This window comes from Salvelinus alpinus, chromosome 2 (assembly GCF_045679555.1).
Source record: "Salvelinus alpinus chromosome 2, SLU_Salpinus.1, whole genome shotgun sequence".
In the NCBI taxonomy this organism is placed as follows: domain Eukaryota; kingdom Metazoa; phylum Chordata; class Actinopteri; order Salmoniformes; family Salmonidae; genus Salvelinus; species Salvelinus alpinus.
In genome coordinates this window covers 17994404-18008670 of record NC_092087.1, presented here as the reverse complement: position 1 = coordinate 18008670, position 14267 = coordinate 17994404, and the positions used below count along the sequence as shown (strand labels likewise).

The following is a 14267-nucleotide window of genomic DNA, read 5'->3' as shown; positions in this document are numbered from 1 at the left end:
GACATTGCTCGATCTAATATTTATATATTTGTTAATTCCATTCTTTTACTTTTAGATTTGTGTGTATTATTGTGAATTGTTAGACACTACTGCACTGTTGGAGCTAGGAACACAAGCATTTCTCTACACCCGCAATAACATTTGCTAAATATGTGTATGTGACCAATAAAATGTTATTTGATTCTTGATGCCATAATATGCTGCTGTTCCCTTGAGCATGGCACTTGACCCTAGAACAGCTCTATAACAGCCCTATAACAGCTCTATAACAGCTCTAGGGGTGCTGCACCGCAGGCTTCCAGGGTTCCCAGGTGTGTGTTGGATTGAGCAAAAAAAATCTCTGCAATAAAATGGACAATAGATTCTTGTAATTCATGTAATAGTCTTTCATGCGTTATTTTCAAGTACAAAGTAATACTCCTGGAACTAAATACAAAAAAAATACTATGAGGATTTTTAACCTACATCCACATCCTGAGGGTAAGAAATTAAAGGATATATGTAATCAAATGATTATGTGTACATTTTTTAGACACCAACTATCAATGTCATTTGCCTGATGATAACATAACAGTTAAACATTTATATGTGGCATGGGCCGAATAAAAATTTGATTGATTAGTGGACATCAATTTATTGTAGTACTGTATCTAAATGCCATTGAATATGCCATTTAATAATGATGTGAGACATGAAAAGACCATCGGTCAACAATTTGACAATTGAGGTTAGGCTATTGAGTGACTTGGGCGTAGGTGCTTGAAAACAATTATTAATCTATTAATACATTTTTCAAGAGAAGTCTGTTGTCCATTCTGCACAGTCCTTGCAAAAATATTTTTTTAAACGAATTGAACATTGCCCCATCGATAGTTGCACGAGCCGCCTAACTCTCCCTGCTCCACAACCCTAATGAATAGATTTGTGTGTATTGGGTATATGTTGTGAAATGATTAGATATTACTGCACTGTCGGAGCTAGAAACATAAGCATTTCCCTACATTGATTTGTTCATGAAAAATGTAGGAAAGTTCTGGATCAATAATGGTTTAGTCGATAGGTAGTATGCTAGTCTCTCTCCGTTGTAACTGTAAAATTATCATAATTTGAAAGCTTTTAAAACACCTTATAGACTACCCTATATTCAACATGAGTGCAGCCTATAGCCTACTGGAGGCATTTTCTTGCACTTGTTTGGTGAGGTAGGCCTTACTTATGGAGATGATCACATCACTGTATTTCAGGCTATGGAAAAGTCTACTACAATAATGAGTTATTACACTGAATTCATACTACAATCTCAAATATATGCATGCTGGCATGTCTGCAGCTTGAAAAAATGTGCCTGGCCTCCATGTAATCTGCTTTGTGTCGGAGTTTGTCAACTACATAAAGGAGTGTGATATTTTGAACCAGTGACAGCCAGGACAGTTTGCCTTAGAATCCCCTCACCTTTCCCAATACAGTACCTTATGAGTAAAAAATACAACCTCTTACAAAAGGAACTTGCTACCTGTGCTTCTCAAGCTTGTTGTAAGAAGAACAACTTGATTCCACAAACATGCATGTCTTATATTTCACCTTGTGTTGTTAATAAAGGGGTAGTTAATCTTAATTATAGTGGAGTACTAGTAATGATGGCTATCCCCTTCATAATCAGTAGTGACTCTGGCAGAGTCACTATCATGTGGCTATATGTGGCATCGGCAGTCTGCCTCAATGCTATTATCCAACCATAGGATTGACTATTATCCTGAGACCACAATTATACATGTCTCCTGTGCTGCCTCCCCTTTAGATCCAATGTAAGTACAGCCTGCCCAAAGTGCCAGACCCAGAGTCCATTGTGGAGTCTTACATGAGCAGGTAAAAGAAGCCAATACATTTATGCTCAGTTTTACAGTGCTCCTGGTGTGAGAGTGTTTTTATGTTTTGGTCAGGGTGTTGGTCTGTTTTAGATATGAAATTGTGTGTTATATTCTAGGTGACCATGGCAGTTCCTGGAGGGACAAAGGAAATGCTCGCTGACATTCCGTGCCATGTGTGGAAGGGCTTGCCCGATAGCATGAGACTAAGCTGCTCTGCTGTTGATCAAAGTCGCATTGGTGAGTTGAAAATGAGCTGCTTTGGGTTTGTTCTAACGTCACATCACTTTTCAGTTTTGTAGATAAGTGATCAATGATCATTTGTTGGTGGTAAAATTCCGCTAGCAGTGCACCGTACGATATGCAGTGAGTGGCTCTGTGGTTTCTGACTGTGGCGTTCGCTGGTGTGGTATGAGTGTAGCTCATATAAGTGTAGCTCCTGATACTTAGGACCATACAGTAACGACCAGTGATCACAAGGGAGAGGAAGAACTACATCTGGCAGTGGAAGCAGAGTACATTATGAAGGCTTTCAACTCAAGAAAAATAATAATCTCCAGCCTGTTCTGGCATGCCTCAGAGAATCGGCACACCTTAATACATTTTTAGAGTCTGAAAGCTTTTCTATATTGCATGGTTAATTGTGAATTTTGTAGTGCATGTCCAATTCTGGCCAACTTAAAAAAAATCTGCATTTGTAAGATGAATTTGATTTGGGATCACTATCCCCAATGGCAGGGGGTTGCCTAGGCAACATTTAGTAGGCAGTGGGGTTTTGGTTTGAGATTGCTGACGAATTTTCCTCCACTCTTTTCCCCAGGTGTCTGGGCCTCGAGGCTGATCCCTAAAGGCAAGAGGTTCGGCCCGTTTGTAGGAGAGAAGAAAAAGAGGTCCCAGGTGTCCAGCAATGTTTACATGTGGGAGGTGAGCAGCAGAGGATAGAGCAAAAGCCTCAGAGATCTACAGTGCCTTCACAGACATATAGGTTGTAAACATCACAGGCACAGCACACCCTCCGTATTATATATGCTGTTATCCGTTTTCATAACATTTTAAAGATGATCATCCAGATAACCAATCTGTCCTCTGTAGGTGTATTTTCCAGCCAGGGGCTGGATGTGTGTGGATGCTACAGACCCCATGAAGGGGAACTGGCTACGGTATGTAAACTGGGCACACTCCACTCAAGAACAGAACCTTTTCCCCATGGAGATCAACCGAGCCATTTACTACAAAGTGTTACGGGTAATTCAGACATGAAGTCTCACTGGTAAAATGTTACTCTCTAAACATTTGAGCATTAAAGCAGAGTGATGGTTTGCTATTTAGGCATGTGAATGCAAGAGTACTGGCTATTTAGCGTTCAATCTTCTCGGTGTAACAGTTGGGATAATGGGACAATTTGTAGTACAACGCATTTCTCATTCCTGGATTGAGGTATGTTTTCTCAAGCCATATCTCACGCCGGCTCCGCAGCGTCTTAATCTACACAGGGATTCTGTCCGACCCTAGTGCAGATGTAAGCAAGTGGTCGGATCTGCTGGCTAGTATGGGGGTTATTCTCATTGAAGCCAAATGAGAGAATTACAACCAATTTGGTTGGTCTTTGCTATGTTTTACCACTGTGGTAAACTTTTTAAAATAATTAATGCAAAATCCAAATTTGTATTATGCTGTCTCTGCTATACTTGGGTATAATAAACCATTTATAAAGGGAATTACATTTAAAAATGTTAAAATACATAGTTTGGCATCTACAACTAGTGAAATGTCAGGACCTAACTTCCTGTTGGACTTGACAGGCACAACAAGAGCCCAAGTATTTCATCCTGTCTCTCAGCAAACCTGTCTCTGATTTGTTCCCACTCTCCTCTTTTCTTGTAACAGCCAATCGGACCCGGGGAAGAGTTGCTGGTGTGGTACAATGGGGAAGACAACCCTGAGATAACAGCTGCATTAGAGGAAGAAAGAGCCAGCAATCTGAACAAGAAAAATTCACCCAGGGCAAAGCGAGGTAAGGCGTACACCCCTAAAATTCTAATTTCTCTCATACATTTTGCAGTACATATTTACCAAACTCTTCGATACGATAGCTGGCAGTGGGTGGCAGAAGTCGAAGGAAATTGTCCTTACGCCCATTCGAAGTTGAATTCTTGATAGCATGCTAGCTAGCTTAGCTAACAGTACAGTGAGGTGTAACTAACTAGATGCAGTCATTTTCCTTTCCAAACCTTCTATCTCAAAAGTAGTTTTATGTTACTGTCAATTTAAAAAAGGTTGATTGCAGCCAAATTGGTAGCTAGTATGTAACAACACAGACAGCACGATACTGTCAACATTGGCTTGTCGGATAAATAAGTTAGCTAGCTAACGTAAACGTCACGACGAACCAGCCACCGAGTTTTCTAGGATGTGACCTTTCCAGACTAGCAACTTATTTGCGAGCCACGTTATTTGATTCGTTGGTCCATTTTCTACTTACCTATATTTAAGAGGTATCCAATTAGCTAGTTATGTTACAGGACTTGCAGGTTAGGGATTTCATAGTCTGATCGGTTTGTTTCACTCTGCTGTCAATTCAGCTCAGGTAGCTAGCTCGCGAGCTAACAGGCTAGGTCAAGCACGGGCGTGCTAGATTGCAAAGTGCTGGCTTTTGTGTTCAGAAAATAACTGATCAAAACAGTTGCCGTTGTGGTAAAGGGATGGTAGATTACTCGATGTATGTGTCATACATGTGCTGTAAACCCTTCGCTACATCTAGTTAGCTAACGTTACCTGGATACGTTTATCAATTTTGTCTGTGCCATCGCTAGGAATATGCCTGCCCTGAAAATAAACACCCTTTATTTTCGACGTAACAAACACGGTATAGGTTTCTTATACTTTGACAAATTTGAAATGTTCATGTTTCCCAGGTAAGTGAGCTCCATTTTCATTTGGCATCAGGACTGTAGCGACTAGCTAGCTAGTCAGCCAAAGTCAATGCAAAGTTGAGGTAATGTAGTGCTGCAGACTAGGCCCAGGATGCATGTAGTTGCACAAGTTCTGTAGTCCCACCCTTCCTTTCTCAACAATACCAAATCTTAAAATCGAGTTGCATTTTGCATAATAATTACCTGTTAGAATGAAATTCATACTTTTTTACATTTTTATATCTACATGAAATTGACCTAGTGTTTTCCTTTCAATATGAATGACCAGTTAACGATGTTGGTTAACTGTATGTCTATGATTTAAGTTTGGTGTAGGCCTATCTATGCATTCAACCCCGGTCTGTTTTTAATTTGCACTGATTTATTGACTCAATAGTGATCGGGAGACGCATAGGGCGGTGCACAATTGGCCCAGCGTCGTCTGTGTGAGGGGAGGGTTTGGCCGGGGTAAGTCGTCATTGTAAAATAAGAATTTGTTCTTGCCTAGTTAAAGGTTAACTAAATAGTCACGTTCACACCAATGCCCAGGGCTAAAAGAGCTTTTATCCCAGGGCATAACTGAAATCAAACAGATTACGTTAATTTGCGTGCGAGTAGAGCGTCAATTCACATACACTAAGTAGTTTATGCCAATTTAATTGTCATGAAAATCCATAATAAACAGTTGTATTTATGTTTGCTATGTAGCCCTTGTGAATTATTGTGTTCATTTTGGCTCACATTATGTCCTACGGGAGCCACCGTACCTGCCTCCTGTTATGTTGGATCACGAACAGGAGAGTTGTAACGTTAGCTAATACACCCTAGCAGTTTTTAAAGAATGTAGCTAGTCTGGTTATTTATACATAACAGTATTCTCTCTTGAACGGAGTTCGAGTTTCCCAGTCGTAGCCTGCCTAGGCTATATGCATGTGCTTGGCATCATCAAAGGTAGGCATAAAGTTATTGCTTTCAAATATGTATTATTGTCACTGGCAGCTAAATTTAACACTAAATAGACACTTTCTAACTAACTTGTACATCTCACAATTCCAGACGTAACAATGCACAAACGGTATTTTGTGGCGTTTTATATGCTCACTGTACCGGAATTGCTTCACGTAGATGCGGAAAAAAATAGACTTGCGTTCTAATGTGAAGTGCATGACGGCATTGACGCTCGCGGCCTATCTGTTTTCTCTCATTCACTACGGTGCATTCTAATTCCAGCGTTTTCACACTCATAAAAAAAGTGGTCTTGCTGGCACTGCTCCAGAGCAGGGTGGCACCGACTTTGCAGGGCTAGTCAATCAGTGTTCCATTGTCTCCTAATTTGAATATTTTACTCCAGAAAAGTGACAGTTGGTTGGTTTCAGGCAACTCTGTTTGTGTGGACACAGGCTTAGCTAGCCCACGACCAGTTTTTGCCTGGGACTAAGGATAGCCAGGGGCTAACAACATTGCCATGTTAAAATGCCTATTGAGTACTATCAGTGAGTTGTGTTAGAAGTCTCAACATTCAGAATTGTCTGTTGAGAGAGCCTACTTGTCATTTATCTGCAATCCCTCTTTGACAAATCATGTACATATCTGCATCAAATTTCCAACAAGTGGGAACTATCTATACACCATATAATCTTTCAATGTAAATAAATTCACTTCTGGAGAAAAACTAAATGCTAGCACAATTTCAATGCGTGTTTTCAAGCACTCAAACTTATTTATTTTGCTGACTTGAAACCAATTTGAGGGGCACAGGTGACTGAGCTGCAACATGTGTTTCTGTCGCATGAATCAGGCTTTGTAGGCCAGGCCAGATGACCTTGTTGTCACAGCAACTCCAGTGATGACTGGATGCTAGCCCAGTCTCTTGAGGCTGGCTGATATCAACTCAAAATGGTCTCCTGGCTAGGCACATAACCACTACATTGATCAGCCATTCCAAAAATATCCATGTCTCTTCACATGACAGTTTGTTCATTATGTAGTTTAGTATGACTTGAACAATTCTGAATGAAGGCATCATAGCTGTGAAAATTCATTTTGGCCAGAAGTTGTATTTGACCGTATTGGACATTAGCCTGACTTTTTTAAACCTGCAGCTGTTTAGAAGAAGGGGGAAAAACATTCTGTATGGTAATATCGAAAGACAATTGATGACATAAGCACATGTGGTACTTGGCCTACATTGTTTAAGATCCTGTTCAGCAGTCATACAGTATATTGCTTTGCTTTCTGTTAGACAAATATAATATTATGAGTTTGAAATTCCATGTATTTTAAGTGCCAACCAATACACAGCACAGTTGTGAGTTAAGGTGTGAATTAGTACACTTTCCCCACTAGATGTTCACTTATCTGAACATCTTCTTTCTGATGGTGCATTTACTTATGTAGAAGTAGTCCAATGTCAACATTTTAAAGAAATTACATTCCACATCTTACCAGTATTGCGTTGGTGTGAATTCTTTTATTTGAGTTTGGCTAATGTTTGTTGGTTGATGTGTGCTTTCTACCTTAGCCAGAAAACTGTTGGAGAGAGCCAGACAGGCTTGTTTGGGTGGATTCCGTGGGCCCAAACAAACAGGCGGAACCAAACCTATTGTCACAGAGATGTGGGATACAGAGGAAGGTAAGTTGCCCCATTTTATAATGGATATTTGTAATTTGGGAAGTCTGTTCAGGTGTAGCTAGTTAAGTCGTGTTATTCATGTATTTCAACCATTTCGGCTAGGTTTCCCCCTTTAAAATCTCAGAATATTTTTTTACATTGAAATTAAATGTTACTTTTATATTCTGTTGCTCTGCGGTTTTAGGTCCAAATGAGGAGGACGAGAGACCCTCCCCATCTCCAGGGCCTTCACAGGGGACTCGGGAGAGCTCCACCATGGGGAGTAACAGCCTCTCTCAAGCCCAGTTCATCTCAGCAGCAATGAGAGAGAAAGATGAGGAGGAGGGTGATGAGGAAGACCCAAGGGATCTGCAGCAGCGGCCGTCGCTGATAACGCAGAGTGCTCGGTCTGCTGAGTCGGAGGATAGGAGTGAGCAGCCTGATCTGCCACTAAGCCATAGCAGCCCAGGTGAGGTGGGGCCTGGGAGCCTTCAGACTGCCTCATCCCTACCAAGGCCTGAACCAGAGGCTGACCCATACCTCGACCCTGACCTTGAAGGTGACCCCCACGGAGAGGAGTCCCATCCCTGCCAGCACTGCGAGCGCCATTTCTCCACCAAACAGGGCTTGGAGCGCCACACACACATCCATGCCACTGCAAACCAGCAGACGCACACGTTCAAATGCCGTTACTGTGGCAAGTCCTTTGGCTCGCAGGTGGGACGTCGGCGGCACGAGCGGAGGCATGAGAACGGGCCAAAGAACAAGGGCCAAAGGCCTGGCTCACTGGCTGGGACTGCTACTTTACTCAGTCCTCTGGGGCAGGCTGACTGTTCCAGCCCAGACTGTACCACTGTCTCTGGCCACTACGTTGTCATGGGGTCCCCGGTCCCTGGAGGACTTATGCAGAGCCCTCAGGTTGTGAGGAAGGACCCTGCGGCTGAGAGTGACCAGCCCTTTATCGTGGATGAGAATGGAGAGACAAAGGAGCTTCATCCTTGCAAGTACTGTAATAAGGCTTTCGGCACTCACACCAACATGCGCAGACACCAGCGCAGAATCCACGAGCGCCACTTACTGCCCAAGGGTGTGCGCAGGAAAGGCATGCTGCTGCAGGAGAGCCCGCAACAGCAGCAGCGTCTGCCTGAGCAGTCCCCCAGTGCCAGCCCACCCCCTGTCTATGTGCCTAGTGCAGACACTGAGGATGAGGGGGACCGAGAGGAGTACATGGTCGACATATCCGATAACATCTCGGAGAATCTCAGCCTGTACATCGACGGCAAGATCCTGTCCACTAGTTCAGTCAGCGGCTGTGAAGTGATCGAAGTGGACTCCAGTTCTGCAGCACTGTTTGGTCTCGATGCAGTGGTCATCAGCCCCAATCAGATCAGTCAGGCTTTCAAAGTGGACACCAGGACCTGTGCTGTGAAGCAGGTCTCCAACCTCGGCCAGCCCACGACGAAAAGGAGAACGTCGACACCCCCGCTCATGCCCAGTCTTAAAATGGAGTCTGAAAATGGGTCCTCCTCTGCCTCCTCTTCCTCCTCCACGTCTTCCTCATCTGCCTTGTTGGTGGAAAGTCTCTTCCCTCAGTCCTCAGACTCATTAGCATTTCAAAAGGAGAAAACTATCTATCTGTCTCCTAAGCTCAAACAGCTCCTCCAGACTCAGACAGACGGTCAGAAACCCACCATCGCCCTGATAGCAGACAGCCACAGATTAGCTCCCCCTCTCTCCGTTGCGTCCCTGCCTGCAGCCTCAGGCAGGTTTAAGAGAAGAACGGCTTCTCCTCCCTCATCTCCACAGCTCAGCCCTGCGCTGAAAGCAGATGGCTGTAAGAGTGAGGCTGGGGTCTCGTCGTACACCCTCAAGGTGCCAAAGCTGGAGAGCCTGGGCATGTCCTCTGCCTGGAGTCTGTCCAGCAAGGAGGAGAGGGACACCATGAGTCCCAGCGGGAAGGACGGGTGCAGCTGGTCTGCCTCTCGGAGCGGAGGGAACTCATGTAATCAGCAGCCCTTGGACCTTTCCAGCGGCATCAGTAAATGGAGTGACGGCTTCAACAAGACGCCCAGGGAGGAAGTGCTGGATTTAAGCATGAGTCGGAAGAGTACAGCGGAGCCAGAGTCCAAGGGAAGTCCAGCTCCGACACAGCCCCACACCAAGAAGAAGAAGCCCAATACCAGTATGCTAGAGAAGGTGTTGATGAATGAGTACGCTGGCTTAAACCCAGCAGGAGAGGAGGGCTCTTGTGCCCTGGGAAGCCCAGATTCTCAGTATACTGCAAGCAGTGGTACAGGCACAGCTTCTCACAGTCCCTCTTCCAATATGCCCTTTGAATCAGCCGATCCCTCCCCCCCCTCTCTAACCCCTGTCACTATGAATCCCTCCTCCCCCTGCGTCTCCAGCCTGACCTCTCCAACTCCACCTCCCCCTGTCCTACCCTCTATGCCCTCACCAGACTGCCCCACTTCCAGCTCTCTCCCTCTCCTCTCCCCTAAAATGTCCCCCAGATCCATTGACCATTGTGAGGACGAGCCAGTTTGTGTATCTAACTCTACTACAACAGAGACAATATTAGCTGCGGTAAGTAACAGTTATGGAGATGAGGAACATGTCACTAAGCCAGTAGACCCCACCCACAATACAGATCCCATTATCGGGAAAGCTTTATCAAACCCCTCTACAGAGTCCTCCTCAGTATCTGATGTTGTCCCTGTGAGTCTATCCTCAGCACAATCTAAACCTGCTAAGAGTGGGAACCACAGTTTCTTAGATATCCAAATTAACCCAGACCTGGAACCGATTATTACTGCGGGACAGGGGAAATCCCAATGCTCTGAACTCCCTGTTTTATCACCCGTAAAAGAATCCCCCCCCACTGCCTCATCGACCTCTCCTGTTGGAATATCAGATGTCCCAGCTCCGTCAGTGGTCTCCCCAGCATCACTCTCTAGCACTGTGATTAAAGAGGAGGTCCAGCACATGGATCAGCTGGCTGATTTAGGCCTTCCTCCTGGTGCCACAGTGTCTTCACCTCCATCTGCTGCTGCTGAAAAGCCCTCTGAGGAGGAGGGATTGGAGCCAGACCCCTTCAGTAAGAGCTTTGTGTGTAACGTGTGTGAGGATCCCTTCCGCTCCATCAAAGAGCTCAGTCGGCACATCGTGGAGCACGCCGCTGAGTGGCCCTACAGGTGTGAGTTCTGTGTGCAGCTGTTCGGGAATGCCCCGGCCCTGCTGGAGCACCGCACAGCCCTCCATGGTGTGGGACGCATCTTTGTCTGCTCCTTCTGCTCCAAGGAGTTCGCCTTCCTCTGCAACCTCCAGCAGCACCACAAAGACCTGCATCCCAGCCAGCTGTGCACACACGCAGCGGTGGAGAGCAGCAAGCTGAGGCCACAGAACTACACAGACCCAGCCAGGGCCAAAGAGAAGAGTAACCCCTCAACCACAGGGCCTGAGTCCTCTGCTGAAGCTGCTGCCTCCCAGGGGGTCTCTGATGTGAAGGAGGAGGAGCAGCCTGATACTAACGGGAAGCATGAAGAGGCTGGACCGGAGGACCCAACTGAAGAGCTCTACACTACAATAAAGATCATGGCTTCTGAGGGAGGCAAGCCTAAAGGCCCAGACGTACGCCTGGGCATTAATCAACACTACCCCAGTTTCAAGCCACCCCCCTTCCCCTACCACAACCGCACGGCTGCAGACTCAGTGGCCTCGGCCACCAACTTCACTACCCACAACATCCCCCAGACATTCAGCACTGCCATCCGATGCACCAAGTGCGGCAAGAGCTTTGATAACATGCCCGAGCTGCACAAGCACATACTAGCCTGTGCCAACGCCAGTGATAAGAGGCGGTACACTCCCAAGAAGAACCCCATCCCTCTCAGACAGATAGTGAAGCCCCAGAACGGAGCTCTGTCGCCTGCCTCTGCTGCCAACGCAGGGCACACCGCCTTCCGCAGAATGGGCCAACCCAAGAGGCTGAACTTCAACCAAGAACCGCCTGGCAAAACCAAGATGAGTTCCCTCAGTAAGAAGAAGAACCAGCTGGTTCAGAAGGCCATCACTCAGAGGAATAAGACTGCTGCTACTGCTAAGGCCCCTAGCCAGGTTAAAGAGGAGGAGCCGCAGGAGGTCCATGTGTGCCCTCACTGCAGTCGGGAGTTCACTTACCCTGCCAGCCTCAGTAAACATATAGCAGTCAGCTGTCCCATGAAGCCTGTCTCTAAAAAGGCCAAAAAGGGAGCAGCAGCAGAAGAGGCAACACCAGCTGTAGATAAAAACATGAGCCTTCGAAGGAGAACCACAGACTCTGAGATCCAGCAGCCAGAGACTGCTGAACCGGTGCCCAAAACCCTGGGCAAAACACGCGCTCGCACTTCTGGACCCGGCTCTGCGGAGGCTGAGACCCCACTGCCGCCAGGTAAAGGAAAGACGGCTGTCACGCAGGTGCGTACCAAGAGGCCAGCCTCTTTCCCTGCTGCCACAGTTTCTCTCAACGTGAAAAGTAAAAAAGGCAAAGTTCAATCGTTACCCCCCACCCCGTTACCCTCTGAGACTCCCAGTGACTCTGCACCACTGCCAGCAACCCAGACAAAGCAACGCATGGGCAAGGAAATGCCGCCCAAGAAGGTAGCAGAGATGAAATTGCCCCTACAGAAGCCGTCTCAGGTGCCGCCTAAGAAAGAAGGGGAACGGTTCTCTCTGAGAGCGAGGGAGCGAGCTGGTGGGCCGGTGACACGGAGCCTACAGATGGCCAACAATGTAGCTCCTGTGGAGGTGAAAACAGAGGACCTCTCCAGCCAGGGACCTAAAGAGACCCAGGTAATGTTACTTTCAAACGGTGTCCAGTCTCAGCCTATGTTCATGCCAAGTTACGACTCACTTTTAAATAATCCTTTACACAATATATTACAAAAACACTTTCCACACAACGTGGTTCACAATGTTTATGTTAATCAGGTTCTGTGTTGCACTTCAAATTAGAGAAGACATACCACTGTAGTTGATACTTGTTGATATCTTGATGCGTTGTCTCGTCTTCCAGGAGTCCTTGCTGAAATGAGCCAGGTAGAGAGAGCCATGTCGATCTGAGGAGAAAGAAGTCCCTGGCTAGGAGGGTGTCACTGTGCTGGCTCACCTTGGAGGAGATCCTCTGGCTTTCCCAAGGTTCTGACAGACAGGGGGATCTGGAGGTGGGCTGGCTCAGTTACAGGACATCATGGACTCTGCTCTCTACACATCACATGCTGTGTTGGCTGAACAGGAGGGATGCTTTTCTCTCCATCACTCACTGTGAAATGAGCCTGAGACTTTTAAACACAAAAAAGAAACGATTAACAGACTGTAAATTAATATATACAGTCTGTCATATATTTTAAGTCATAACTTGACCCATAACATTGACATTGGGGTTCCGTTACGGTTAAAAGCTGATATATTGCAAATGGCAATCATTTATATCAGTTCACAAAACTGGTCTGGTGTTTCTTTCGCTGTGTTTTTGGTTTACTTGTTTGGTTGTTGAGATGTTGGAGGATTCAACAGTCTCTTAATGCATGTGCTGATTATCCAGTAGAACTAGACAGAACCCTGTCCCTCGCTTGTGTCCTATGTTAAGTCATGCACCTACTTTAATTAATACAAATCATTTGCAAATGAATATGTATATTTGAATTCATGTAATACTCCTTTGAGAATACATTGTAGAATATCTCTTATATGCATTTATTTTTTATTTTTTGTTTGTTTGGGAAGCTAGGATTAAACATTCGTTTTCAACTGTAGAAGTGGGTTGTCTGAAAGGCTGGCTGAAAGAGTGTGTGTGCAAATGTGTTGTATGGCAGGCATGTGCTGTATGCGTGGTCTGACAACAGTTGACCCCTTCATCTCAAAGTTGAGACGTGTGTTGTCTCTGGTATGTTTTGTCTTCATGTTGCTTATCAGAGCAGTACCAGCAGGGAAACCTGCCACAACTAGAACAATGCCACCTAACACCGTTAGTTCCCAGATAAGGGATAGGGAAGATGAGATTTGCTCTTCACGTTGAAAATGTGAGTGGCTAAGGAACACTGCCGCTTATCCAGATGATTGACACTGTGGGTTTCAGAGGCTCACATGTTGATGTGTTATAACTATGTGTAAGTAGCCCCCTCTTGTCTGAAAGCACTTCAACAAGAAAATCTGGCAAACTGTTTTGATTAGATCAGTATGAATCCTTAAAGGACCAGTGCAGTCAAACATGATTTTCTGTATTTTCTAGATATTTCCTCGCTGGGGTTGGAATACTACTGTGAAAATTGCGATGCTCTTTTAATGTAAGAGCTGTTTGAAAATACTCACCCAGACCACTCCCAGACAGTCCTAGCAAAATTCTTGAGAAATTGCTCTTTTCAATTTTTATTGAAATCAATCACAGTAAGGTACTTAATTGTTACCCTGAAATTGTTTGATATTGAGGTAAAAACGACTGCATTTGGACCTTTCAGTTATTTGGTTTTAAATGTGAAGAATGGGATTTAGACATTTCTATTGCACATGACAAACTGAGTTGCCTCAGAAAAATAATTGAAATGTAGTCATTGGAATATTTCCCCTGTAACATTTCCCTGAATAAAGACTCCCTATAGATTTGCATTTTTGTTTTCTTTTCGAAATGGTCCCGAGACTTTATTTCATCTTTATGATGTAATCAAGTGAATTCATCTGAAATATGTAGCAGCAATGATCATATTGAGGATTGTCAAAAATGTTCAAAGGTGATGATGTTCAGAAGTATTTTCAAAGGTTTGAAAATTGGAATCATGTCTGGAGATGTGAACAGCTGGAGAGTAATAGCCACTGTGTTCCAGTAATAAGGATGGCCTGGAAAATTGC

At 45.0% G+C, this 14267-nt stretch overlaps 1 protein-coding gene across 1 annotated transcript; it reads left to right on the top strand.

Annotated features, from left to right (window-relative positions):
• Positions 1 to 1990: 1990 nt before the first annotated feature.
• LOC139540586 (PR domain zinc finger protein 2-like) lies at positions 1991 to 14025 on the top strand. Its single transcript, XM_071344421.1, has 7 exons — positions 1991 to 2105; positions 2686 to 2789; positions 2958 to 3110; positions 3753 to 3879; positions 7299 to 7409; positions 7594 to 12215; positions 12439 to 14025. The coding sequence occupies exons 1-7, from the start codon at positions 1991 to 1993 to the stop codon at positions 12454 to 12456; spliced, it is 5250 nt and encodes a 1749-aa protein (XP_071200522.1). The 3' UTR covers positions 12457 to 14025.
• Positions 14026 to 14267: the final 242 nt, after the last annotated feature.